Genomic DNA, 27,210 nt, shown 5'->3' with positions numbered 1-27,210 from the left:
AACAAAAAAAGATCAACAAAAACAAACAGACCATTGAAGACATTGTATAAAACACAGGACACATTAAAATCAGACAGTAGTTCTGAATCTATACCATTTTGGATTCTTTGTTTACATCAATTACACTTCAGTGCACATTTGCTCAACATCATAGCAACACATGTGAAAGAAAGAAAAAACCCCTCCCAGAGAGTATCATTAACCCCAAACACCCCACATCTTACCATATCAACAAAAAGATACAAGAATGACTCAGCAAAGCAGCTCTCTCTTGCGCTTTCTCATACACACACACACACACACACACACACACACACACACACACAAAGCTTTAAAATTTGCCAAAGATAATGAAAAATATACTTTAAGCTCCGACCCAAGAAAAAGCACTACCAGTAGCACCGAAAAAACAAAGAAAATCAGTAGAAGAAGCCACAGAGGATTGCATTGTTGTCTGTTCAGAAATGTTGCTGTACCACATCGACATGAGTGAACACAGGAGAATTTTCAATGTACCTTTACAGGAGGAAACATTGAAGGCATTTCTCTGTGAAGAGGCTAACTTGTTCGGTGTTGAGCTCTGTGATACTCTGCATAGAATCGATCTGATGGATAACACAACATCCTCGAAACAACACTGAGCTGCAGCTGTGCGCCATGCAGCTCTTTTGCAAGGGTAAGAAAAAATAGTCTGTCGTTTCTCCATCAAGGTGTTCTCTCCTAAAATAATTGTAAGAAACTATAAATATATATATTTTTATATTTTGCCAGTAACTCAGCTCTGAGTATTCTGCACTCTCATCCATCTGTCAGTGAAGTTGACCTAAATTGAATCACAAGGTAAGCCAAATTAGCACTGGGTGTTAATATAATATTACACAAAGTAAATACTAATTATTAGCTTTCAAACAAGCTGAAAAAATCTGATTATATTAAAATGTTCACATATTGGTCTATATAGTTGTATATCAATCATCACTTACGTTTCCTGTATTTATCAGACATTGCCAAGCCCTATACCACACCACTTCCAATACAAAGCTTTCAGTTTCAGTAGTCCAGTCTGATAACTGCATGGATAAACTGCCACCTCATGCATATTTTCAGTCTTGGTACAAAGCACTGACAGTAGTTCACCAACTTCAGTCACACTGCTCTGAGTAGGCACATTTTTGATGCAATTAAAGAAATCAAGAGGGCGTAATGAGGGTAACAAAGTTCCTTGACAAACTCCCGATCATTAGTAAAAGAAAGGACAGGACAGGACAGAACAGAACAGCGGTGGGTGGCTGACACAGTGATTGTTCACTCTGGTAAATGTCTGTAAACAGCAGCAACAAAGCAACAATAAAATTAGAAGCTATAGTTTTTCCTCAACTGATTAAATTCTGCAACGATATACAAATAATCTGAACTGCAAGTAAAATCAATAAAAGCTAAATCCACAATCACATTTCAACCAGAAACATTCATCTGGCTGCGGAGGCCCAGAGGAAATAACTGCCTTGAAGTGGTTTTAACAGATTACTTAAACAACTGCCAGTGTGTGAAATTCAAAAAGTGGACAGATCACAGGTGAAAATGTGGGCGGGACAATCATACCACAACTCTTCTTTTCTATCATAACTTCTCATAAAGGTGGGCTTCTTCGTCCACACTGTTAACTTTAAACACATCCTTCTATGTGATTTCACTATTCTCATTCTGAATGTAAAGACGTACACGTACAAATGTCATGTGTCACATATCAGTGCCAAAGCAACGAGTCAGCCGTAACAGAATAAAGGTGTGATACAATCAGGTTGATGAAAAAGCTACTCTTTCATCATTCGTTTCAGCCCCAGACTATACCTCTGTGTAAATGTAGCTGCAAAACCACATCACAAAGAGAAATGACACATATCCAGATAATCAACCTCTTCTCCACAGCCCCTCATCTGATACTATAATCTTATTTATATACATTCTTTTCATATGACCCCTCTGCAGCTAACGTGAACCCTTCTGTACAGGTTTCAGCCAGGAGGGACTTTACCCTGAAATACACATGCAGCTATCTTTTCCACTCAATACACTTGTTTTCTGTGTTATTAATCCTGAGAAAGTGAATTAAAAACGTAAATAATAATTTGTCAAACAGAAAATCAATTCCATTTGAATCACAGAAAAAAAAAAAAACCTACTGCGAAATCTGTACAATTGCACACTGACAGAAAACATGTATGCTTTAGAAATAAAAAGCAACAACAGTTGATGGTGCTTTGACTTAAAACAATCTAATTAAATTGGCAAAAAATAAGTTTTCCTCCAACTCAGCTTCTCAATGTTGTTTTTGATTGGCAACAAAAACCCCATGTTACTTGCAATCCTGTTTTTGTGCTGAAGATGGCAGCACTTCAGAGAGGAAGAATAGGAAAGAGAAAAGGTAGCACAGATGGAGGACAGAGGAAGGCAACTCTAACACACAGCTGCTTCTCTCTCCTCCATTCTGTTAAAAAATAAAATAAAAAATAAGCATTCAAATATTAAGACCACATAACAGAGATCAGTGAATTTCTCCTCCTGTCCCTCATTGGAAAAGTTATTCGTTTCCTATAAAGCTGTGTGAACCACTGCTAATCTGGCTCTCAGAGCAGAGGTGCCGAGTGAGTTTGTTAGGCCCAGGAAAAAAAAAACCCCTTCAGGCTTTTTGTCCAGTGAAATCGATCTAGTTTCAAGTTCTTTGAATTTTGCAATAGGTGGTAAAGGTAACTCTTTGGAGAGAAGTGCTCCTATTGTAGGCACTAGGAAGAGCCAAGGCGAAGAGCAGACTAGTGTCTCAGCGTCTCATCTGTCCCATTTGATAGTCCTCTCTGTGCTGACGTTGGTGGCGCTGGGCCTGTGACTGCTGGTTTGCGTGCTGCTGTCTTCTCCTTTTCAGTGTACCTACAGAACATTGACAGAAAAATAAGGATACGGATGCATAGTTTTAGAAAGGTGTCCACAGCACAAAAGATGAGGCAAATACAGTAATATCATGTGAAATCTAATATGTATTTGAAGCTAGAGATCCAGTTCTCCTGATAGACAGTAGCAAGACTCTTATAACCTGACTCATTATTCTCTACTCTTCTTTACAAATGAAAAGATTAATAATAGATTATGTTGCAAGTTTAAAAAGAAAAAAAAACAAACATTCAAAATATTCATAGGCTGCCTTCACAGAATTCATCTCAGTCTGTTTTTCAGTCCTGCTCCTACATGTTTTAGGTGTTTCATTGTTTTTTAACACACCTGATTCAAATGATCAGTTCGTCATCAAGCTCTGCTGAAGCCTGATGACGACCTGTTCATTTGAATTAGGTGCTGAGGCAGGGAAACATCTAAAACATGCAGGAGAAAGGGCCCCAAGGAACCTTAAAAAGACTGGAGGGTCATTACGTCATGAATCTTGCTTTGGTGCCAGACTAGTGTCAGCTGTATTGAAGTCTAATACACTAAAGCCCAACAAATCTACATCGTATGACTTCTGATGAAATAATGCCTCCAGAAAATGAAAGAACACACTTCAGAGAGTAGGTTGACGACTTGATTTGTTTTATCAGCACGTTGTTCTTTCATTTTCTGGAGGCGTTTCTTCATTAGAACTCATATGACGTAGATATGTTGGGTTTTAATGTGTTTCTCCATCCATCTCCCACAGACTTCAATACAGCTGTCATGACAGTCTGGCACCAAAGATTCATGACGTAATGACCCTTCCTTCTTTTTTAGGTTTCTTGAGGGCCCACAGGCACAGGACTGAAAAGCCCTGATCTAAGTCATCATATCCAACAACTCCATTCGAAAAAGGTTGTAAAACTGTGTAATACGTAAATAAAAACAGAATGCATTTTTAACAAAGATCCCGCAAACACTTACGACAAAGATACAGATTAACAATAAACTTCTATTGTCTAAAATGAATGCAGTGCACTGAAACAGTCCACAACATTTTTGATGTAAATATAAACATCTATGATGTACTGTACCTGGCAGTGGCTTTGGTGGGGGCAGTTTGGGATTGCTGCTGGGGGTGTGGACGCTGCAGATTTTGATGAAGCCGGCCATTAGCATAATGAGAGCGATGCCCATCAACAGCACTGCCCACCAATGAGCCTGGATAACAAAGGGTGATATTAAAGAATGACTTAATACAGGCCAGAAACGCCACATAAATAGTTTTATATGTGTTTGTGACATTGTGTTGACAGCTCTTTACAACAGCTCAATTTCTTTGACTGAGACACTCACCACTATCCACTCGGCAATGTTTTCGTAGAGCGCTGCATTGAAGATGGCTTTCTTAAGTCTTGCCAGAGGCCCGTCAGCGTCCACCAGGCGACACCTCATAAAGACGTCACAATAACCCTTAAAGTCGTTGCAGGGTGAGCCAGGTTGCAGCGTCGTGACCGTCTTGTTGAAAAATGCGGCCCATTTGTCTGAGCCGGAGCTGCTGCAGGTGCTGGGGTTCACTGAGAGTAGAAGGAGAAGAGGTGACTTTTGAGACACTGAAGATATCTCAGCTCAATAATATATATTACATAATTATGGCTTAATATTACTACTGTGTGTGTTTTCGCAGCCTGCCACTCACTTTTCTCCATGCAGCACACGTGGCACAGCTCAGCTGCCTCATCCGCGCCATCTTTGCCATCTTTGCTGGCACAGGTGCACATCTCGAGTCCATACTTCTCACAAATGGAACCAGAACATAGCTGGTCCAAACAAGCAGACATAAACACATTTTCAATACAAACACGAGCTCAAAAACTGCACAATCCAAACACGAGAAAAAGAGCAAGAGGGTGACTAAAACTAACATACCCCATTGAGGCAGACTTGTGTTTCTGAATGGCAGGATGTGAAGTTTTGCTTTGGTTCTGAGGTGGGACACAGAGCAGTAGCTCCATTGCACTTGCCCTCTCTGGCACACTCGGACTCCAGTCTGCAACTGTCATCTGCGCCCTTGAAAGTACACTCTTTTGTGCAACATGGGCCTTGGCTGGGACTGTGGAATTAAGAATTATAAATATGCAATCAAAAATGTTCTATTGACAACAATGTTTAATACTTTCACAAACCACGGGACTGTACTTTAGTGGCATGCACATCACATCTGACCTGCAGATTTTGCCAGGTTGGAGTTTACACTTCTTGCCCTCCCCTTCATTGGCATTGTAGCAGCAGGGGTCTTTACACTGATCACTGTAGCCACAGTCACACTCCTCTCCAGCTTCCACAAGTCCATTACCACAGATAGGCTGGCCAGACTCTGTACACACAGACACAACAGCATGAAGACGGGAGCTCTCTCTCACACATCGACGGGAACAAATTAGTTCATAAGAGAGAACTTACCGACAAAACAATCATCTCTCTTTTTCATCAGAACAGCACTTATATTGCGGATGCTGCAGAGGGAGAACTTGTTATTGTTGAGCTTGTCCCCTGATGTTGCTCTGGCGTACATGATGTAGTTGCCCTGCTCCTTTTTCTCCTGCAACTTAGACTCTCCAGGGGTGCATTCGGTCCCAGAGTCATGCTGTAAAACAGGACAAAGGGCAAAGAGACTTAAGAGACAGTTTGCATACAATATGCTGCACAACTTGGCAAGAGAAGGAAGTGTACTGGTGAAGGCCAGTGTTTTAAATCATAATACTTACAGGGGAGCCAAAGTTGTGCCCAACCTCATGAGCGAAGGTGATGTGTGACACCTTGGGAGGGACATGGGAGGCGTAATTCTGCACAGTGATAATGCCAGTGTTCAGAGACTTCCTCTTCCCATCAGAGTAGAGTTTGCTCTTCTCACAGATTCCGCCTGAGCTTCCTGTTGCATGAGATTAGGAAATATAAGAATGGATTGCTACTTACTGGAAATACACACGCTACACATCAGCTTCAAAAACATGTTTGTTTCTGTGGGGAAAGGAAAAGAGTTAGCTGAAATTATTAGTTCATACAATATTGACCAATGTATCGGCCAGGTCTCTGCAGTGTCAGTTTAACCATTAAAACTAAAAACATATTGGTCTTCATTAACGAGGACAAAGTCTAAAATCAGATTTTATAAAAAGGTGTATAACATGTGGTGTCAGATACAATATCAAACAAAGTGTCTCTGATGCTGTAATGTCACTATCACCCCTGTTCTGCATCGAGCAAAAGAAGAAAAATTATCTTATTAAAATTCTCCTTTGAAAATGTGAGCCATTAAAGTAGACACAATCTTAAAAGATGCCACCCTGACAAACACAGACCACCTGCATCAGCAGAAGAAAAGGTGCCAGCATGCAACAGAAAATAGATTCTCAATTGGCACTTCAATGATAAAACTACAGTTTTTTCTAGCTACTGTGGTCTTAATTTTCCATCATTCTTATTAGTTACATCAACATATTCCACGTAGGGATTCTGATCATTTTAAATATATATGTATATTTTTACTCAACATCCTAGTAAATAAACCTGCCCTCAATCATCTTCACGTTTAAGTGACGGTAATAATAATAAACTGTGCAAGGAGTTTATAGTGGTGAATACAAAGATATGCCAGCTAAAAACGCTGTCTTTTTCTGTACTTTGAATCATCATCTAAAATGAAAATGCCTAAAACAAGATCCACTTGAAAAGCACAACAAAAGACTAGAAAACACTTGCAACCACCGTGAACAATAAGCATGCCTGCATTGCTGCAGCTGCTTTTTCCATAATCCATAAACCCAGTCATAAGGAGGCAGCCTCCACTCGTGCAGAAACATGAGACCAAACCACTTAAAGCAATAAACAATGTGTCCATTATGTGCAAGTATACATGCGTCTGCCTGCACATTAAATGTTTGTATGCTGCATATATGTATCTGTGTGTGCTTATGCAGCTCCTCCACTGAAGCCACTTATATCTCAACACCAACTGGTCACATCAAATAGGATCCATATTAGTTGTGCTTGACCAGTATCCCTGATGGCCGTTTGTTCCAGTCTCCCTTTGTTCAAACAATCAGCCCACTGCTAGCTGCAATCCATCTCCTCTCCAACTCTTATACTCAATCGATCCTTTTAGCTTACAGCATTCCTAATTTGCCCGTATTGATCGTCTGTGTTTGTTGCTGTATTCGTCATGTTGAGATGGTGGTGTCTGAACTTATTAAAATGAAAGAGAACCCTTTATAACTATCACTCATGCATGCATGATGTGTCTGTGAGGAAAGAAGCAGTTTAAATAAGATGTCATTATGAATCCTGAAAGACGAGGACAGGCAGAGGCATTCCTATTGGCATTTAATACCACATCAAAAACATGTATGAATCTGTAACAGAAGCAGCAACTTATTTTCTCAAAAATTAAGATATTCACAAAATGCAATACTTACTACATTAAATGCTCCTATGTGTAGATTTCAATGGTTTCTTAGTATCATTCATGACATAAAGCATCTGAATACGTTAAATTATACTCTCATACCAACCAGCTGACACATTGTAAAATCATGGTAGAGCACATAACGCCTATAATGCTTTTTCCCCTGTGTATCACATTAGGAGATAAATACATTTTAAGACCACCATAGTGACTTTCAAAGTGAGATGTATGTTCACATCTAGCTGCCCTTCTACTCCTGTACCACTGTGCAAAAAATAAGCAGATTAATAATGACTAAAACATAAATGCGTTCTATTCACTGTGACAGATTGTTTTCATTTCTTCTTCTTCCTCCTCTGAGCATAATGTTTGAGTTTTTAGATAAATCACTTTGGAACCCTCTTTTTGCAAGGAAAATAATATTTAAGTTCACACCTTTGTAGTGTATATTGGATAATGGCCAGAATTAGTTCATGGACGTATCGACGTAAATATGTTGATTTACGTAATGTGCATCAAAAAAAAAAAAAAAAAAAAAAAAAGTTAGATTAATCCAAAAAATAAGCGTTAGGTGCAGTCCTAGTCGTGTTGCACTCAGAAACTCAAAGTGTCAAATCAAAAACAAATTGCCAATTTCTACATAATATTGCTTTTACAAAATCACAGATGAAATGATTAGACTGTCCAAAAATGTATTATCCTGCCAAAGATCAGTGCAGCGAATAGGAGGAGTATTGTTCAACTGGAATAAGTCCTTGTGTTTGAAAGCACCGACCCTGCTGAAATGTCTCACCAATGGAGGAAGTCATTATCAGGGTTGTGTGTGTTTGTGCTTGCGGTCGTGCTGTGTACCAACCTGAAGGAGCACCAACCCAAGCCAAGCCAAGCACCCCATCGTCAAAGTCTCGATCAGTGAAGACATAGGCGAGGCAGTAATCGTCGTGGTTTTGTTCAGAGTTGAGCTCCAAAAACTTCTCCACTCCGATGTTGGAAAAGCGGAAAGGGTTGTTTCTCACAGTTTCATCGCTGGTGGTATTTATCTGAAGAAATGAGAGTTGAACAGTTACAGAAGAGAAGTGACAAAGGAGAGAGACCCCTACAGTAGTAGACAGACCTTGTAGAAACTAAAAAGCCTTTGGCGAAGAAAACTCTGGCAGCCTGAACCTAGCTGACATTTGATTCACCAGAGGTTCGAAGCAAATTCTTTGTGTACAATCAACTCACCCTGATCCTTTTAACCATGAAGCTGATGTTTCGGATGCCCAGGAAGTCTGTGCCCTGGTAAATGGAGTCAATGGCCTTCACATGGCTGGAGATCTGCAGAGAAAGTCATCATTCAGACAACTCATGATAGCTAGTTTCTGGAGGATGATGATAAAAGGATGATTCTGTTGCATGACGATGTTATATTATTACATTAATATTATCTTTTAATCAGGCCTTTAATTAAAGATATGATAAATATTTGAGTTTATAGGTGCCAGCAAATAGGTTCAATCAGCTTCTGCATGCATGGGACCGTACCTGTGCAATGACAGCCTCTCTTGTACCATAGTATTTGAAGAAGAGGTGGTCGGTCTGGATGAAGAGTTGACATGTATTTTTCTCCTTCGCCGCTGCCCTCTTTCTCCTCAGTATAACAGGACCGTGGGAGCTCTCATCTTCCAACACACTGCTCACCCCCTGTACAAAAACAACAGTCAGCATGAGGAGAAGTGAGATGGAGTGGGGAAAGCATAGTAGTCAGAAACTGAGGAGAGTAAAATAGATGGCTGACTCTTACCCCAGCCAAATACAGTTTTGATTACAGTAAGCCGTTTCTCTCTCTTTTTTGCAAGCCTTTATAACAATAGTTCAATACTGTCAGAATGGTGAATTCAGCCCTTGTTAGGAAGAAAAGACTCTCTTCATTTGTCCTGAAGAGTATTTAGAGTTTTGAGTGTGGCTTCAACATGGCTAATAAACAAGTGTACGACTGAAAGCATTTACACCTTTGCTAAAAATACACATGCTCTCACTGTTAGTGTGAGGTGGGATGGATAAGAGACGCGATCTTTTTTAATCTCTTTGTCCATCTGTGTGTTTAATTATGAGCTGCAAGGAGGGGGAGGGGCTTTGTTGTGAAGCTGGCAGTGGCACTTACTTTGACTGACTCCTCTTCCACTCCAGATGTCTGGTACTTCCTCATCCTGTCAAACACTGAGTGGTCAGCGCAGCCGCCCTCTGAGCCATACTTATGAGGATAATCTGGCAGATAGAGAGTAGAAGATAAGGGAATGGTTGAGAAGAGCTTACACTGAACCATGGACCTCTTTAAAACCATGTTTAGCAGGGCTGGAGAAAGTGAATCAGGGTGAGTCTGGGTGCTGCATAAAAAAAAAAAAATTTAAAAAAAAGCTTGAGCGATATGGATTTTCTCTCCACACATCAGAGTTCCTCCATTTCCTTTATATCAGTCAACTGAGCAGAGAAAGTTATTACACATGATGTTCCTCTACTAATTGAAACAATTGCTTCTCTGCTTAACCCAGACATTTTCCAATTTACTGCAGCTGTGTAACAATGCTCTCCCCAAGCTAATACACACACTGCATTGACATTCTTCTGCATTGAATTTCAAAGGGCAAATGGGATGGGCCTTCACACAAAGTCTGTGTACAACATGAAGAGTTTCCAGTCTTTTTGTTTACAAGTTCAGATCAAGAATTTAACTAGACTAGACTTGAGTGAGTGACATGGCTTGGCACTTGCCCCAGAAAGACTTGAGACTTGGACCAAACTCCATTGAAACTAATCGTTAAATAAAGTAATAATCGACACATCAATCAACAGTAAAAATAATTGTAAGTCGGAGCACTACAAACAACGCTACATCTGCTAAATAACATTACCATCTGGCTTTAGCAGCTGCCTTTACTAGATCACAAAAACAAGATAGGATCAGTCTCATGATATACAATCACCATCTCTGCTGATAGTAACAACACAGCAGTTCAACACTGGCCACACCCATACAGGAATCCCACATCAAATAATGTAAAGGTCAAATTGATAAAGCAGTTTCGGATAAAGAAGGAATAAACAGACTGGTGAAGAGGAACATGTTTATTTTTAGCTTGTTTAATATGGAAACTAAAAGTTTAAAAGAGGATTATAGCACTAGTCGTTTCAGCGCAGCAGCAGGTGAGACAAAACAACAGCAGGAGTTGTTGATCATAGTGAAAGTAAATGGCAAATTGCTGCCATGCGGTATTATGCCTTTATAAGCCTAATGAGGGTCAGTGTCCAAAGTGTCACGATAATGAACAATGCAGACAGTGTGCAGGTGTAACATAGTTTATAATGCTTCCCCTTGCCACTGTACTTGACATTATGTTGATCTAATATTCTGTCTATTTAAATATGTATGCGGTTGCTTTTAAAGGAATGACACACTTTACGTTCTTCCCAGTCTGTGTTGAAAATACATGTTGCAGAACAGCTCAGTGACCCATTACCAGAGTAAACCAAGGCAACTTGATTTAACACAACACAAGATTACACCTGTGACACCGGTGTATTTGATTTATTTGATCATAAATTGCTGGCATACAAAATGGGCTTTCAAAAAGATTAACTAATTTATGGATGGCATATTTTTTAGCTGGGTCTGCAAATCAATGTGTTCTAATAATGCTGGCTTCAATCAAACTGTTAAAAACTAATGGCTCACTTGCCTCTGAGCTGCTTGTATTTGCAAAACGTATGATCCCCGACTGAAGTCTCACAGCCACTGTTGGCCATTCAGAAAAGAGAACAGTACGGTGCTGTTTACTAAACTGACTGAACACACACTGAAACCACGCATTCAACCTCTGACAATGCATTTTCAATTTTTTCAGAGAAAGCCTTCTTTGTCCCTACAGTGAATGCCATCTCATTCAACTGCTAATCGAAAGGCCCTTGCAATTTGGACAGCAAATTAAAAAGGTGAGAAAAAGCTCTTTTTGTTTTCAAAAACATCACTCCTCCACCTTTGTCACAGTCAAATGTGTAACCATGAACCTGTGGTAAACTTTGGAAAACATCCACACAAGTTTTGTTAGGGCCAACCACACCCGTACTCAGGAGTGATAAGTTGGCAAATCTGTATGTAAAACTGCCAAATCAGAGTTACTGAGGGGATAAAGAGCAGGAATTAAGGCCAAAAGACATACAAACATTTTTATTAATCCAATGGGTTTCATTTGTCCTCATTTTAACCTGCAACCTTTTGTTCCATCTAACCAGCTTCTTCTCCGTCACTGCTGACGGAATTACATGCTCCAACTGTGGGCGGATGACTTCAGCAAATCAGAACCACTGCTGGGGCCTCTCAATATGTGCTTTTGTTAAAATCAAATTTGCAAGTCGATTTCAAATACATTAAACATTTGCTTGAATTTCCTTCAGTCCTTCAAAAGAACCTCCTCATGTCTGTGTTTATGTGTGTGTGTGTGTGTGTGTGTGTGTGTGTGTGTGTGTGTGTGTGTGTGTGTGTGTGTGTGTGGTTGTGCGTGTGTATGTGTGTGTGTGTGGTATTAGTCAGCCCGAAGCCAGGGTGGGTTTCATATCAGACTCTCTGCCTCTCATGCAATTCTTTGGGATGGAATCATGAGTCTCACATCACTAGCTTATGTTTCTACTCGGGCAGTGTTTGTTTTACTGTGTGGGCTGACACCCCCACGTCACCTGTCTAAAATCTCCTCAAAACATTAGAGTTTTCTGTTCTTCTTGAGGAAAAGATTGGGCCTGAAGCCGGCAGTTTCTTAATCGAGAATCAGTTGGTTGTAGTCTGACCTTAGAAATGACTCTGAGTCATGCGCCCACACATTGCAGTGCTCCACTCCTGCTTCCAGAATAAACGCTGACCACCTCATCCATGGCCAAGGACCCAGAGCCAAATCCTGCTGCTACCATTCCGTCAAACATAACTTTCTCTCCAAGCTCGTCAGGCTAGTCCATTAACTGCTTTACCATAAGCCCCTTACTTTACAACACTTGCCACACATCACAGTTTTATCCCTCATAGTGGAAAAGCAATCATCCTTCCTTCCATACTGGCTCAATTTTATGTACAACACAGAACACATCAGATAAAAATATTTGGGTGCACGATAATATTGGCATGTCATTGCTATCAGCTGATAAAGGCTTTAAGGTAAAATATTGGCATCAGTGCAAACTGAACATATATGTACAGTACATGTACATTATATGTAAGAGCTAGCCTCCTGTAGAATCACAATCAAATCACAAGAGTAGCTGCTATCTGCTGCTAACTGTAGCTGCCATTAGCTCAGGTAGCTCAGTTAGCAGTGCAGTTAGCAGTCCATGCGATGAGCTTGGAGCACCAGGGTTTTGTTGGTGCTTACACTACTTGCAAGGGAGCTGGGGCTAGCTGGTTAGTATGCTTTCGTCAGTATCCCCTAAAAATAATGTATTTACGTCATAGTGTCAAAATTAGTATTTCTTCAGATTCTGTTGATAATTTCAGTCCACTTTTGATTGTTTTCAACAACAAAAATCTTACATATTGCACCTTTAATAGAATGTTAATCCTGTTACAGGAGAGACTTGATGTTATCCACAATTAGGTGGGATTTTTTTCTTTTTTTGGTTTTTCCCCATATATTGGTATCAGAATATGAAGTATACTGTTCATTGAAAAAAATGTACTACTCTGCATCCCTAAAAATATTTAACTCTCTTAATCTTTTGTCAATACATTCCTACAAAGATGCATTTGAGAAGGCTACCCTTAAAAGTACTTGTACTACAACCGACAAGCCACATGTTTAAAATATCATATCTAAAAACAAGAGAGTGACAACCTTTCCCTAAGTACATTCTGGAGCTGCCCTAGGCCTCACAGCACCTTTCAGTGATGCACATGCAATGGCAGATACTTACCGATATCATCTTCATGATAGATGATGGAGTGGAAGGGCACATCCTTGTCTTTAAGGTACCTCTCCGAGGGCTCAACAAAGTATGTCCCTTGGTGGGTTTTAATGAAGCCCTCAAAGCGGCCATCAACCACAGAGCCGTGGGCCAGTGTGCCCTTTTCACCTGAAACACAGAACACGATCTCACTGTATCTTTATTTCACACACACAAACCTATCACAACAGGACAAACAGCCTTGTTTTTTTCTCTGTGTACATTTAAACTCTGCTGGAGACGGGCAGCAGGAAGATGTCCAGGAAGGGCATGGAAAAAGAACGGAAGGAAGAAATGGATGAAAGCTAACAGTAAGTCCTGTGTGCGATGGACTGTGACGTGATAAAGACTGGACAAAAAATAACTTTAAATCTCTCTCTCTCTCTCATATTGCACATAAAAATATATCAGATAAAAACACTCAGTTGAAATGTTTAAGACGTCGTTCAAGAAATGATGTGAGATATAATGCAGGGTGATATATATGATACAATGAGAAGGGATGCAGACGTTTAATTTAATTGAAAATAAAAACACCCTAACTGGATTTCCCTTTAAGAAACCATGCATCGACAGAGGATGTGGATTGCAGAAAAAGCTGGACTTACCAAAGTTGTCTCCACTGTAAATATGTGATGTATCAATGGGTGTCTCCTCTCCTGACACCTCAATGATGAGATCTGGAGAAAATAGAGATGCATCTCTCTTCATCCGCAAGTTAAAATATCTAAAGAGAAAAAAGGAGAAAATGTTTCATTAGCACGAGCATGTCACAACATGGCAAAGTTGTTCTTTGACACGCTGGCACGTGGGCAGCACGACACACAGTCCTGCTGACAGTTTCACACTCAACCCTGGAGCTCCGCTAATGTCATGCTCTCACCGTAGAGTTTTAGTATTAAACACGCAGAGAGAGAATTTGGCAGAAAAAGAAGCTTTATTTACACCGTTTTACTGAGCTTCACATTGCTGCTGCACTGGCTGTTGCTCAGTGCTATACTCAGTGAGTCGGAAGGAGAATTATGTCATGAGGAAAAGCACATGAACACTTGTGCACGGCCACAGTACATTTTTTCGTAATCCTCTTGTTCACATAACTGTGATGTCAAAGACAAAAAGGCAAGCATCACATGAGGTGCACATGAGACACTACTGTAACTTTCCAGAAGGCAATGTAGTTCAGAGGAATACTCCTTACCGAGAATCTCTTTCATAATCACGCGGTTTAGTCCCAAGGTGTGAAGCTTCCTGCAGATGACTCAAATGATGTTCACATTCCTACTCATGCTGAGCCATTTATGAATGGTACCATTTTAGTTGTCTTAAATTAACATAATCCAGAACAAGTCAAAACACATTTTAGGGTAGTCTACAACTAAACCTGCTCTGTTAGGCGAACAGAAGACGCTTGGTAACATTTCTGGCAGTGGTATTTGTTTTCTGCTGGCTGTTGTTTAATGTGTTTCTTTCAATCATGCTGTTGTTGATTGCATTTTGTTTGCTTAGCTTCCTCAGTATAGCTAAGTTTGTTTCAAGCTTCTGGAAGCTGAACACAAGTTACGGACATGTGGTACAGAGACACAGATCCTTTTTAAACCCGACATGTATGGGATGTATGTCGGTGGTGACAGGACACAGTTTTCTCTGCTGGGTGAGACGGTTGGAGGTTTCCCTGAGAGTGACAGTGGTAAAGCAGCAGTGACTACAGTGGTGTGCTAATGAGCAACTCCGGCCTGACACTGAGAGGACACACCACTTTAAATTCATACATAGTTAACCACCACAACCTTTCAAATCCTGCATTTGTTTACATTCTTGTTCTTCACTGCTTGTGTTGGCACATCGCTACACTCGTATTTCCACAACCAGTTGTCAACCAGAACAGCATAAAACCAGCGGCAGGACTTTTTATCATGTCGCGCACACAAGACACAAACAACATGGTATCAAACTTGTACTAGTGTTCAAAAAACCTACAGGGTATCCTCAAACACAGGCTTTCTGCTAAAGGTATTCTGTCTGAAGATAGCTGAGATGAGACAATGTGATGTCATCAGCAAGGTTTTTGTTTCAGACTTTGGAAAGCTCTTTCCAGACCCTCAGAGGACGTCAGGCTGAGTGGCACACCACATGACAAGTAAACTGGTCGTAATTATTAATTGGTGGAAAGCCCTTTCAATGTTTGTGTAAAATGTGGGGGACAGACCAAAAGTAGAGGGTTATTTACCTCCAAGTGGCTCAGGGACAGGGCACACCGTTAACAGAAGAAGCAGGTGTGTTGAGAGGGATAAAAAGGGGTTGAATGTGTGAAGACAGGCTTACTGCAGAGTGACAATGAGTAGATAAAAACAATAAAGCCAAAAGAAACTGAGCACACGAGACAGACAGTAGACTGTGGGGAGGAGTAGTACAGATAATGTTAGGGACAGTGAGATAGCAGGTGATGTTGAAAAAGGTCAGACACAGTCCAGGATATCCCTGAACAGGATGACTCCTCGACCTTCCTCAGTATTCAGTTTTCCCTTCATCATTCCTGTTGTCATTTCACACACATCCCTTTCTGTCACTGGTACAATATCTTCTACTTATTGGTTTCCTTCACTACTTAGGCATGGATAATTATTCAAGAAGCAAACTAATGTTTGTGTTTCTGATGCCAAGGAAATCAATATTTTCTTGCCCTGTTTTTGATCACAATGTTCTCTTTTATATGTATCCAGGCCTGGATCTGTCTTTATATGAATGCAAAGTTAAAAGGAATTTTTCCCATTTTTTTAGCCGTCTGTTATGATGTGGTCTGCATTCTGAACAAGGAAACGTCTGTCAGAGGAATAATTCAAATGAAGGGTAAAATGACCTACTCTTTGAAGTCAGTGACACAGAGATCACCTGGCAAGAGATTTAGTCCGAATTCCCCTGCTTGTTATTCATCCTGGCACACCCGTTACAGTTCTTGGCCTCTCCCCACCTTATTAATGGACTTTACAACGATCAATACGACCTCATGACTTCATCTATGCCCCATCAAGAGCTCAGTTGACCCATGATGCCACACACCGGTCACAGCTGCTGAATCCATAAGTACATTATTCAGTTGGAATCTGCAATTTCAATCTGCATTATCATATTGGCGAACTGCAGTGGCATTTTAGGTATTCATTGACAGGGAAAACACAATTTTAGCGGCTTAAAAACTGCATTGTGTAACTTTTTGCAAATTTGATCATGTGAAGTCAGTAATTTTAGAACAGCTACGGGGATGTTTATTCTGAGAATCACTTGACATGTAGCTGCTCTTGTTTTTTTTTTTGTTTTTTTTTAATTCCCCCTAAAGAGTAACAGTTTTTGCAGAAGTAGCAAAAAAAACATCCTCTGTGGTGGATAATTAAGTTGATCTAAACCAATCTAGTTAATTTCCTGCCAGTTCAGGAAAGCACATGACAGAAATGAGAAATTAATGTATCGCTTATTATTCCTTTTTAAAGCCAAGCTCTGACAGTATAAAGTTACTGACTGTGCTGGTTGAAACTGTGGCTGTGGATGTGGTTATTGCTCAGACTGCAGCTGCATTTGTGGTTGAATCCATGATTCTGTGGATATGGCTACAGCAACCGCACTTCAGCCACGGTCTGTACTGCTCCTATTAAAATTAGCCATGAAAGCATACTTACGCCACAGGCGATTTTAAACTTTGCAACCTCTATCAGATATGACAGGTGTGATACCAAGACAGTAAATTCAAGATAACAGTCGAGCAACACTTCCGTGTCAATTCAGTGCACATACACAACCTCTGCATGTAGTGTCACACCCCTTAAAAAACTAATGTGGGACAGCCATAATCATAACATTCAAAGAAAGCCATAGTCACAGTGACAGCAACAGCCAAAGCCCTGCCACTTTATGGCTGTAGTCATAATCACAGCAATGCAGAAGTCCCTTGGAGTGGTTCAGTACATAAAACCTAATACTATATCATAATACAGCTCAGCCTTTCTTTAAGGATCAGAGGGAAAGCTAAATGTATTGTGAGGTAACGCAAAATACTTAACACAAAACTTTCAGCCTTTCAGGGGCTTGGTGCGAACCAACCAGGCAAGTAAGTACAAACATGAGAGTGGATGAGACGAATAGAACAAAGAATTTTTCAACACAAAAAAGAAATTTAAAAAAAAAAAAAAAATCACTAGATGGTCAAAGGTTCAATGTCAGAAAAAGAAAGAAAGACAATCACTGTTCCAGTCAAGAAAACACACAGCTTGCAACAGACGAGACAGAGAAGAGGCTGTGGATCAAGTCTCATCTCACAGAAGCAGCTGACTGATAAATTATTCAGACATATCCCAAATGCTGAGCAAACTGACAGTCATACAGTTTGCCTAGTAAGCAGGCCAGCTCAAGATAAGGAGTGCCCTCAAGCAGTGTCTACAGAGACGCTATACCTACCAGGAGGTCAATAGCTACAGTATACTGTACATACTGTATATTTAAAACATGTTTTATCAACTATTTTGAGCAATTTGGCTAAATTAATACATTCTATGGAGGAGCACCCTCTCTTGCATTTGCTTTGTGTGTTGACTGTTCAACTTTTTGCAATGTTTAATATAAAGGAAGGCCACAGTATTTCTTCTTTACTTGCACAGTTGTAAGTACAGCGTACCACAGACAGGAAGGTAGAAGTCAGACAGTCGCAAGCTGACTGCTCTACCATGGTGTATGTTTTTTATGTTTTAAAGATGACAAGCTATCAACTACCTGAAGTTTACCCTGATTTGAATAAACGGCATTTAAATAACACAGAACTGCTTGTTTTCTCCCTCATTTGAAGCACGTTAGATATTTGCTTTAATTTGGACAGTGTCACTGCTTTTTGGATGAACAGACCACAGAAACTGTGTATGTGATCCACTAATTTCTAATCTTGTAATATGAGTATAATCACAGTTAGAAAACAGATAAGAAGAGTAAGTAAAATGCCTTGTCAGTCAAGGGACTTGAGTAACTCACTTGCCCATTCAGGCATGGGTGAAAAAATAATTAAACATTATTAAACATTTTTTCTGGAGCTGAGGCTGTTCTCGATTCCTTGCCATCTTTGCTGAGAGTTGCAAATGTGTATTGCCGATCGAGAAAATGGCTGCGAGGTAAAGACACTTATGAGCTGAAGAGCAAGCATTTCAATTATTCTGGAAACAGGACTTTAGTGAGAGGATGCGCAGTTTGCTGCAAGTTTGAGAGCAAGGCAGATAAGATTAAACATGACATTTGACCCCAGTCTTTGCTGTTATTTGATAACGGCTAATAAATAAAACATCTTTTACAGGTGCAAGTAAAAATAGACTTCAGGCAAGAAGATTTCTGCCCCACCAGGCGAGTGAAAAAAAACATTAACAGTGTGGGTGATGATTACTTCTCAAAAACAGGAAGCTGAGGCTGGTGAATAGGCAGTGCTTGACTACTTTTGTGGCACCTCACTTTGTAAAGAAGCTCTGCACAGAGACAACAGTCTGCCCTGCCTTGTTCCATCACCTGATCCAGCCACAAATACTCATGTGAGTGGGCATTCACAAGAAAGCTTTTCTCTTGTTACAACAAACCACCAACAGTACAACACAGCCCTACATTGGGGTTCACAGAAGGGAGAGTGTGTCTCTGTGTTTATGTGACTGCCCACACTTGTAAACCTAATAAAATTCAGCAAGGATGTAAAGAATAAGATTTGTGACCACTGGCTTGATTCTGTCCATCTTAAAGCTAACTTTATCACTATTCACACAAATGCTTATGTACAATATGATGTCAATACATCAGACAAAAGCCTAAAGATCGTAAAATATCTCTTATACATTACAAAACAATATAGCTAAACACTGTCAACATCATAAAAGTGATACTTAATTATGATATTGTTACAGCTTGTACACAGGTATATTATGCTGTCTCCACAACTCTGTGCCAACTAGTGCCAATAATATGAAGCTAAACTTCTTTCTTTCTCTACTGGGTCAACAAACAGTGATGAAATTAACATAATTTGTCCTCATACCACAAATGTAACCGTCATGTAACAATACATCTAGAGGGCTTTAACTACGTAACTATCAATATTTCAACACTTCCTCATTATTCTTTCCTCATAGAAATTGTCTTAACTGTTCATAAATCTTTCACTGTGTACTTTCTATTGAAAATGTCTGGCCTGCTCCACAACATGCCATGTTTGTGCAGTGCTGCTAATTTTTCCTTTGCTCCTAGCCATCCATGGGAGTTTGTTTACAGTTGATATACCACCGGTCCATTTGGACAAGATTCTTCATCAAACTGCAAACCATCCCCAATACAATTTCCTCTACAAAATAATGTGTATATAGTTTATATCCTCTTTAGACACCACAGAGTGCTCAGACATTGAAAATGATAATGCTGCATGACGCTGTGATTGCCTCACTAATTCAGGCAGTGCGTCCTAGGCTAGCATGGACAGGAAAGAGCACATAAACACAGGAAAGGGATCTGTTTGACAGGGCCTTGATAACCTACAACAAACAGGCCTGGTGAAGAGGAACGCAGGGGGACCTTGCAGGAAAAACAGTGCGTCTGAGGTAAATCATTGTTATGTTCTTCAACGTGGCAAAACATGATAAAAGAGAAAAGCCGATATAAATGAGAGTGAGACGGAAAGGGGCAATTGGAACAAACATTTCCTATTTACAGGAAAATCCACGTAACTGCACAATCATAAAAACAGTATTTTAAAATACAATTGACTGCATGTGGATACTGAAGGGGTGACAAAATTAAAGGCAAAAGAAAACAAACTTCTATTGTTAGTGAGTCAAGGCAAGCCAGCTAGTCCACATTTTCTATGTCATGTGCTGAGGCTAAACTGGGGTCTAGTAATGACTGTAGTGTGAGCTGAAGCCTTTCATTACACTCAGAAAGACTGTCGTAACATTTTGAAACATTGCCACTGGATCATTGTTGCATCTACTGTCTTTGACTCAGAAAGGTGAGTTAAAAATGTTCTGTTCTTAAACAAAGACATGATTTGGGTATGAAGACATATCAAGTTTACACATCAACAGCATTTAATGCAATTGGAATTCATTGCATTTATCTTCTTGTTCCACTTTTGGCGCCATTTATTAGCAAGTTTCTCTCACACACATTCTGCTGCAGTCTGCTGTGACTTTATACCAAGTGACACGAACTCAGCTGATACAAATCAGAGAACATTTTAACAGTGTTATCGCCTGAAATGCTCTGTTTTCAAAACAGGTATGGTACCACTGTACTCAGACAACTTGGCCTTGACAAGGGCTCATCTCCAATTACAACCCATTTAAAGCAGAAAGAGGTGGAAGTTATACAAGGGGACTCTACTATCAGGGGTAAAGGGGGGAAGGATTTCATTAAAGTCTGCAATAATGTGGTTAGTCTGGTCTTTTCAGAGTTTTAAATAACCACAATATTGTCACTGCAGCTCCCGGAGAAGCCTCACCATAGTGGCAGGTGTCTTTTATACCAGGTATAAAACCCACTCAATTAAGATCAATCCCTCAAATTTATAGGGTTAATTTAATTTTCACATATTTCTTGTCGAAAGCAAAGAAAATACCACATTCTTTTCCACACATGGACTTTTAAACTCAGATTGTGGTCACATTTATTTTGTCTTTGGCTGCAGTTATTTTCATGACCAGATGGTTCAATACAGAAATAGTATAACCTAGACATAAATTAATCTCACAGCACTAGGGGGAACTGAGTGAACATTTTCATATCCATTTCACATTCAAATGCATTGCCTGCTAATCATTGCATAGGAAAATATAATCTTGTGGTGATGAACCTAATGACTTACTACGTAAGCACAACAAGCCCAGCACAGCATAGGTAAAGGTTGACCATGATGAGATAGAGGTCATGAAGAAAAGACAAGACTACAGGTGCTTAATATTGTTCAAAATATTCTTAAATAAAAAATTTAAAAAATGCTGAATCTATTTGGAGATTTATCATACAATACAAGTCTTACAGTATGTTAAGTTTCCAACTGTAGTGCACAGGGTGGGACGAATGTAAAATTTGAGCAGCATAGTATGTGGTAAAGTCAGGACATAGAAAGAGAGTCATGAAAAAGTGAGGAGGACACAGAGTGTGTGTGTGTGTGTGTGTGTGTGTGTGTGTGTGTGTGTGTGTGTGTGTGTGTGTGTGTGTGTGTGTTGACCTAAAACTAACCTTCCGTGTGCATGGAAGTCCAGCTGCACAGTCCTGTCTTGAGGAGAGAGTGCCCTCTTGGCTCTCTGGTGACTGCTGTGCAGGGCTTCTGTGTCATATGATAAACCTTCATAATGGCGAATATATTTGTTCAAGGGGTTCCGAAACTGACCTGGAAGAGAGTTCAACAGCTCATCAGTATTTGTCAACAAACACAAGGCACACATTTAGCTTTGACATTTTTCTATGATTTCTGGTTCAGTTATTAGTGTGAGTATTTATCTATCTCATGTACAATTTGACTGACACAACAGAAAGATACGAGAGCCTAATGTGTTCAAGAAAATGTCAGCACTCCATTGATAGTGAAAATGAAATAATCAATTCATATTTGTATACACTCATTCATTTTGAGGAATCTTATTTACAACAAGGTGACTGAAAAAAGCTAACATGTTTCACTTTCACAGACTATTGTCTGATCAACTAAAGGCATATGTAGCCTGGTTGGAAAAACTGGGATGAATCTCTGTAACAGTGTTCAGCTATCGTACAAGCTGTCACTCACTATATGTGCTTAACAGGCTTACTCAGCTTATTGATGTGACCACAGAGGTAATCCAGCCGGCTTTTAGACTGACCATTTCTTTGTTCTTTTCACAAAGACAAAGAAAGTCAGTTTAAAGCACAAGTGAGGAGCACATGATGCACATCAGGTGACTGCGGTTCTGTTTCAGTACTACTGTATGTCATTGTGCAAGAACAGTGGCTGAATTGGTTGGAGGCTGTTTAAATGCTAATCTACATTCCTAAGGCAACACAGCATTCCCTTAAATAAGCATCTGTCTGAAGTTTTGGGTCATAATAGGAAATGCTCTGCTGTGAGCTACAAAAGCAGCCTTTGGATCTAAGTTCAATAGCGAGTGGTACATTTAAAAAGGTGAGACAGACAGTGAGCTTTAAGCTTCTGTAGAGAAAGAATGTACAAAATACACAATATCAAGACTCCCACTTGCCAAAAGGGATAAGCACCACCTTGCCTGTGTTTTCTACCCTGCACTGTTTTGCTGTGGTGGGAGTCACAACTCCCCAGACTGGGAGAGGCTGTACCAGGCTAGTAGTAACTTGTCCATGAATGTAGCAAGAAAATATTCCAACAATCATCTACTTTAGCCCTTCTTCACAAATAAAACTAATGACAGCAAACTACACTGAACTAACAACCAGACGGAAAATGAACAAGACAACTTTGGGGTGAGAGAGCGAGGCTGTAATTAATCAGAGAATATGTTGATTTTGTACAAAAACAAACACTGCCAGCTCAGATTGCCCAGATCTGCTTTCTCAGTAGGATGTGACAGCTCCATTAATATGTAATAATGTGACAGCACAAGGCTGATTTGTCAACAGACTGTGGCTTGCAGAATAACTTAGCATTCACTATTTCTAGACTGTTTTAACATTTCAGCTCACGTCAAAACATTAAAAAAGGAGCAAAAATATCATAAATAAAAGAATGTAGCAACTACAGTATAATGTGCTGTTTTCTAATAGAGAGCCTTTACATGCACACTAGCATCCTTGGTTGTTTTCAGGGCAACTGGAGTATATAAACATCCTAATCCTGGTTTCAGATATATGAATATGCCCTACACTGTCAAAAAACAAACAAACATGTGTGATGTTGTTTACATGCTGAAGTGAAAGTTATACACTGGTTAAGCGGAGGATAAAATGATCATTGATAAAACACTGTCACTCCGAAGTTAACCGTCATGTCTTTTAATACACAGGCCAACACTGGATAAGAACAAAATGTAAGCCATCAAGAGAATTGTTAGGAAATTTAACAGATTTTGTTAAAAGTCAAACTCTTTAAACCTGCAACAAGTTTTCTTATTCAGTGTATCACTATGATGTAAATATTGATTGCACAGTGTAATGGATACAGAATAATGAAAACATCTGCATTTACATTGGTTCCTTATAAACCTCACCATGCCGCTGGACACAAAGTCCCACGGGAAAAGGAAGGTTAACGGCCACTTATTCCTTAATTACACAATAGACTAAATGATGGAATAAACTCCCGTTTTGTCCTGTGTTGTTGTTATTTGTGACAAAGGAAAATGGAAATGATCCAGTTATCTTTGCAACGGTTGTGTCAATAACAATACCGCGTAAAATGCTTGGGGGGGAAAGGCTGTCTGTCAACCACTGGGCTCAACTGGTGTTACAGCATTCCTACCAGACTAAAACAGTGTTCATTTGAAGAGACTTCACTGCAGCCCCTAAACCTTAAATGGCCACAAGCCATCTTAAATTCATCATTTTTTAGGTCATTACAATTTGACCACATCTACCAATATCAGGGTTATGAATGCCTCTTAAATATATCAAGCTCAGGACCAGTTCAAACAACTAAATTGCCATCATGACTCAATAAAATGTATCTTAGAATATCACACATTACATATAAAAGCCTCATGCTCAAAACATTTTTCAACAAAGCTGCAACTAACGATCACTTTCATTTTCAATTCATCATTCAACATATCAAGTCAACTCAAAACTCACCCATGATATATATTAGACTTTTTTTTATTTATTTCAAAGCCTTCATTTTTTAAAATATATTGTGTCTCTTATTTTATATCTCTATTCCTCGACTTGACGAGTTGGGGAATACTCAAAAATCAAATTGGATCTTGGATCTTGTCATGTTGTTAAATTACTCATCAACCTCTATTACACTAAACCCTCTTTCTTAGGTACTTCCTAATGCTGAGAAAAACTACTGATTCATGACCTGACGGTAAGGTAACAATATCCTACTGTATTTGGGCTTAAATGGATGACCTCACTGAAATGTATAGACAGCAACGATAACTGGCAGTCAGTTTTACTGTAAAAGCTACGTCATCATGATTTCAGTGCGATCTGGTTCAGCCTCAGGTGCCCCAGTGAAGTGCAAGTCTTGACAGAGAGGAAACTGCTGACAGGAACAGAGGAGGTGGAAACAGCATGGATCACAACTGATCTGAGCCTCACATTACCATGCATGCTGGGTGATGGCAGGCTGGCTAACATGACACATCAGACAACCCACAGCTCAGAGCAACTCAGAATGTCTCTCTGCATCATTATGTATCATACGGTACTGGAAGAATAACAGCAAGAGGGTTGGCTGTAACCTGCAAGCATCAGGTCTGAACGAGACTGTCTATAACGAAACCGCTACATTACATAAACATACCATCAATTTGAGCAGACCAATCACAACAGCTGTGTCAAAAGTGAGATAACCTTGTTTACCTGAAACACTGATTTCCACAGAAATGTTTGATCGTTCACACTAAAACATTCAAAACCACACATAGTATGTGGTTTAGTGGAAAGAAACAAATTGCCAGGTGTTTGTAGCAGGTTCAGATGAGGACGTCTTTTGTCCCCCCCTTTCCTCTCCCTTAGAGTACACAACGGTTTCTCTCTTTGTTCATGTGAACAGCCGAAGCCGTGATACGTTTCTGTCTGCTCAATAAATGTTAAGAAGTAAGGTAAGAATTAAGAAAATGGAGGGCTTTCTCAGTTCACACTTGAATTAGCACTACTGTATAAGAACTTGCTGTGTTTGCTGATATGCCAGGCAGCATGCAAGGAGGATGTTGCTGCACTCTGCCCTAATCACGGCTTGTGCAGCGAAGGCTCTGAACACACACTTTGTTTTTACACCAACAGACAAAAGAGTAAGCGCCATGAAACATATCTGGAACAAACCATAAATGTAGGCTTTTGGAAACATGAGTAAACAATTACAATCTTTCAACAAAAAAAACGCATAATTTTCCCGTTAGACAAAGTCAACTTGCAACACATAACTATGACATCGAAGAATCTTCTTGTGAAAAGTGATCAAGCTAATATTTACCAATCAATGGAATTGCAATGTCAATTCTGCTAGCTTATGATTGACTCTGTCACAAAGAACGCGCATGGAAACAAAGTAAGAAAAAAAAAACCTCCAGCTTGCTTTCCTGTCCTGGTTTTGTAGTGCTTTGTCTCACCCTTCACTTGCGCAACTGGATTCTGAATCTTCAGAAACACTTCAGTTTGTTTAACTGTTTGTAAATCCGGAAATGGTATAAAATACCAATACCACGATGAGAGTCGGCGATAAGGTGGAGACAGTAATCTTCAGGGTTAAAATTTTTTGTCTGACTAATTATGACTCACTGAGATGGAAACTATGATTAAATTCACTGGAATTACAGCACACTTTTATCTGCATCCAAACAATCCTCAGAGACCTGTTTAGATAAACATATGATACTGAGATAAGAGAACGTCTTTAGTAAGCACTTGACAAAATTACTGAAAGATGGATGAGTTGCGACACTACTCAAAATTAGTTAGGTATATTGGGATATGGGTGCATATATGCATGTGCATGGATATGAAATAAAAGTCAAATGAAATGTGTCGACTTATTTTTGTTCCCCAAAAATATTCACAAAAACTCAGAGTAAAAATTCAGATATGTCACAGAATGAACAATCAAGATAAACACTAAAGTATCTCAATATCCCTGACTAATTTTGAGTGGTGAAATCAACACAATAAATTGTAATTTATCCCAGGGAAGAACAGGACAGGGACATCAAGCTAGCTGACATTATGGATCTTTTTGCTGTGGACCAAATAAACGTTTAAGTTAGGGTCACTTCAGGTCAATGGTGGAAGATTTAGAAACGCTCAGCTTGGCGATTTGCTTGACAGATGTAATATCTGTCAAATGTTGCAGCAGCGCGGCATATCACATATCTACATGAGTAACATGCTATGTATAGATTACATGCTGCTTTATGGACGCAGCTAAACTTTGTTGTTTTGACATTATCCTCTCGCCTCTGAACACTTCGCATTACTTCCTAGTGTTTTTCATCCGCGCCATTCAAAGTGTGTGTTTACAGACGTTAGCGCTGTAACGTTAGTTTACCGGTCAGGACCTGTCAAAAAAAACACGCTGTTCTCCATTTGAATACTCAACCTGTATTACTCAAACGAAATTATTCGGGGAACTATTCCGCACACTGACGAGTAAACACGGATTAGCAGCAGTTACCGTCAACATTAGCCAGCTAGCTAGCAAGTTAGATAGCCAGAGTACAACTGCCTGATCCGATTAGGGGCAGCTTCACTGACGATCACTGAGCACTTTCCTTTTCCTGTAAACCAACGGCAAACTTACCTGTAACATCTCGTAGGCAGCAGAACAAGAGAATTAGTTTGACTAATATCATATCGAAGTCCCTGTAAGCCCGGTAAACTAGCTAAGCGACCCAGCGATATCGCTGAATGTTTCTTGTTTCGCTTTCTTTCACTTAAAGGTATAGTCGTCCTTCCTAGTTAGCTAGATCGCTCCCATCCCCAGCACACGGCGGCACCAACGTCTGTCTCGAGCAGCCCGACGTCAGACGGACAGATGCACCGACAGACAGTCCCTCCTCCCTTCCGGCGTATTTTGCCAAGAAAGCAAGGACACACCCATCCCTCTACTATTGTGGTCATAGGTCGAGGGACTCTAAATGCCGGCTATAAATCACTTCTAAGAGCCCCGTTTAGTTTAAAATAAGGACAGGAAAACA

General features: G+C 39.8%; 1 protein-coding gene across 1 annotated transcript; it reads right to left on the bottom strand.

Moving 5' to 3' along the window:
* Nucleotides 1–80: 80 nt before the first annotated feature.
* Nucleotides 81–27,210, bottom strand: adam10a (ADAM metallopeptidase domain 10a). The gene is made up of 16 exons (XM_084360938.1): nt 26,814–27,210; nt 21,587–21,737; nt 13,951–14,069; nt 13,313–13,471; nt 9,525–9,628; nt 8,906–9,064; nt 8,606–8,698; nt 8,238–8,421; nt 5,685–5,848; nt 5,380–5,563; nt 5,143–5,293; nt 4,846–5,029; nt 4,616–4,736; nt 4,273–4,493; nt 4,011–4,137; nt 81–2,925 (listed from the first exon to the last, which is right to left on the bottom strand). Exons 1-16 carry the CDS (start codon nt 26,863–26,865, stop codon nt 2,819–2,821), a joined length of 2,280 nt encoding a protein of 759 aa, XP_084217064.1. The 5' UTR covers nt 26,866–27,210; the 3' UTR covers nt 81–2,818.

This window comes from Pagrus pagrus (genome assembly GCF_965226575.1).
Source record: "Pagrus pagrus genome assembly, chromosome: 1".
In the NCBI taxonomy this organism is placed as follows: Eukaryota; Metazoa; Chordata; class Actinopteri; order Spariformes; family Sparidae; genus Pagrus; species Pagrus pagrus.
This window is presented reverse-complemented; position numbering and strand designations above follow the sequence as displayed.

Bases quoted from the DNA above. Each gene is read 5' to 3' on its own strand.
- adam10a (XM_084360938.1), bottom strand. From the start codon at position 26,865: ATGATATTAGTCAAACTAATTCTCTTGTTCTGCTGCCTACGAGATGTT. The intron at 9,065-9,524 runs GTAAGTGCCACT...GTTTTTGTACAG, and splicing joins TGGAAGAGGAGTCAGTCAAA to GGGGTGAGCAGTGTGTTGGA. The intron at 8,699-8,905 runs GTACGGTCCCAT...CTTTCTCTGCAG, and splicing joins GAGAGGCTGTCATTGCACAG to ATCTCCAGCCATGTGAAGGC.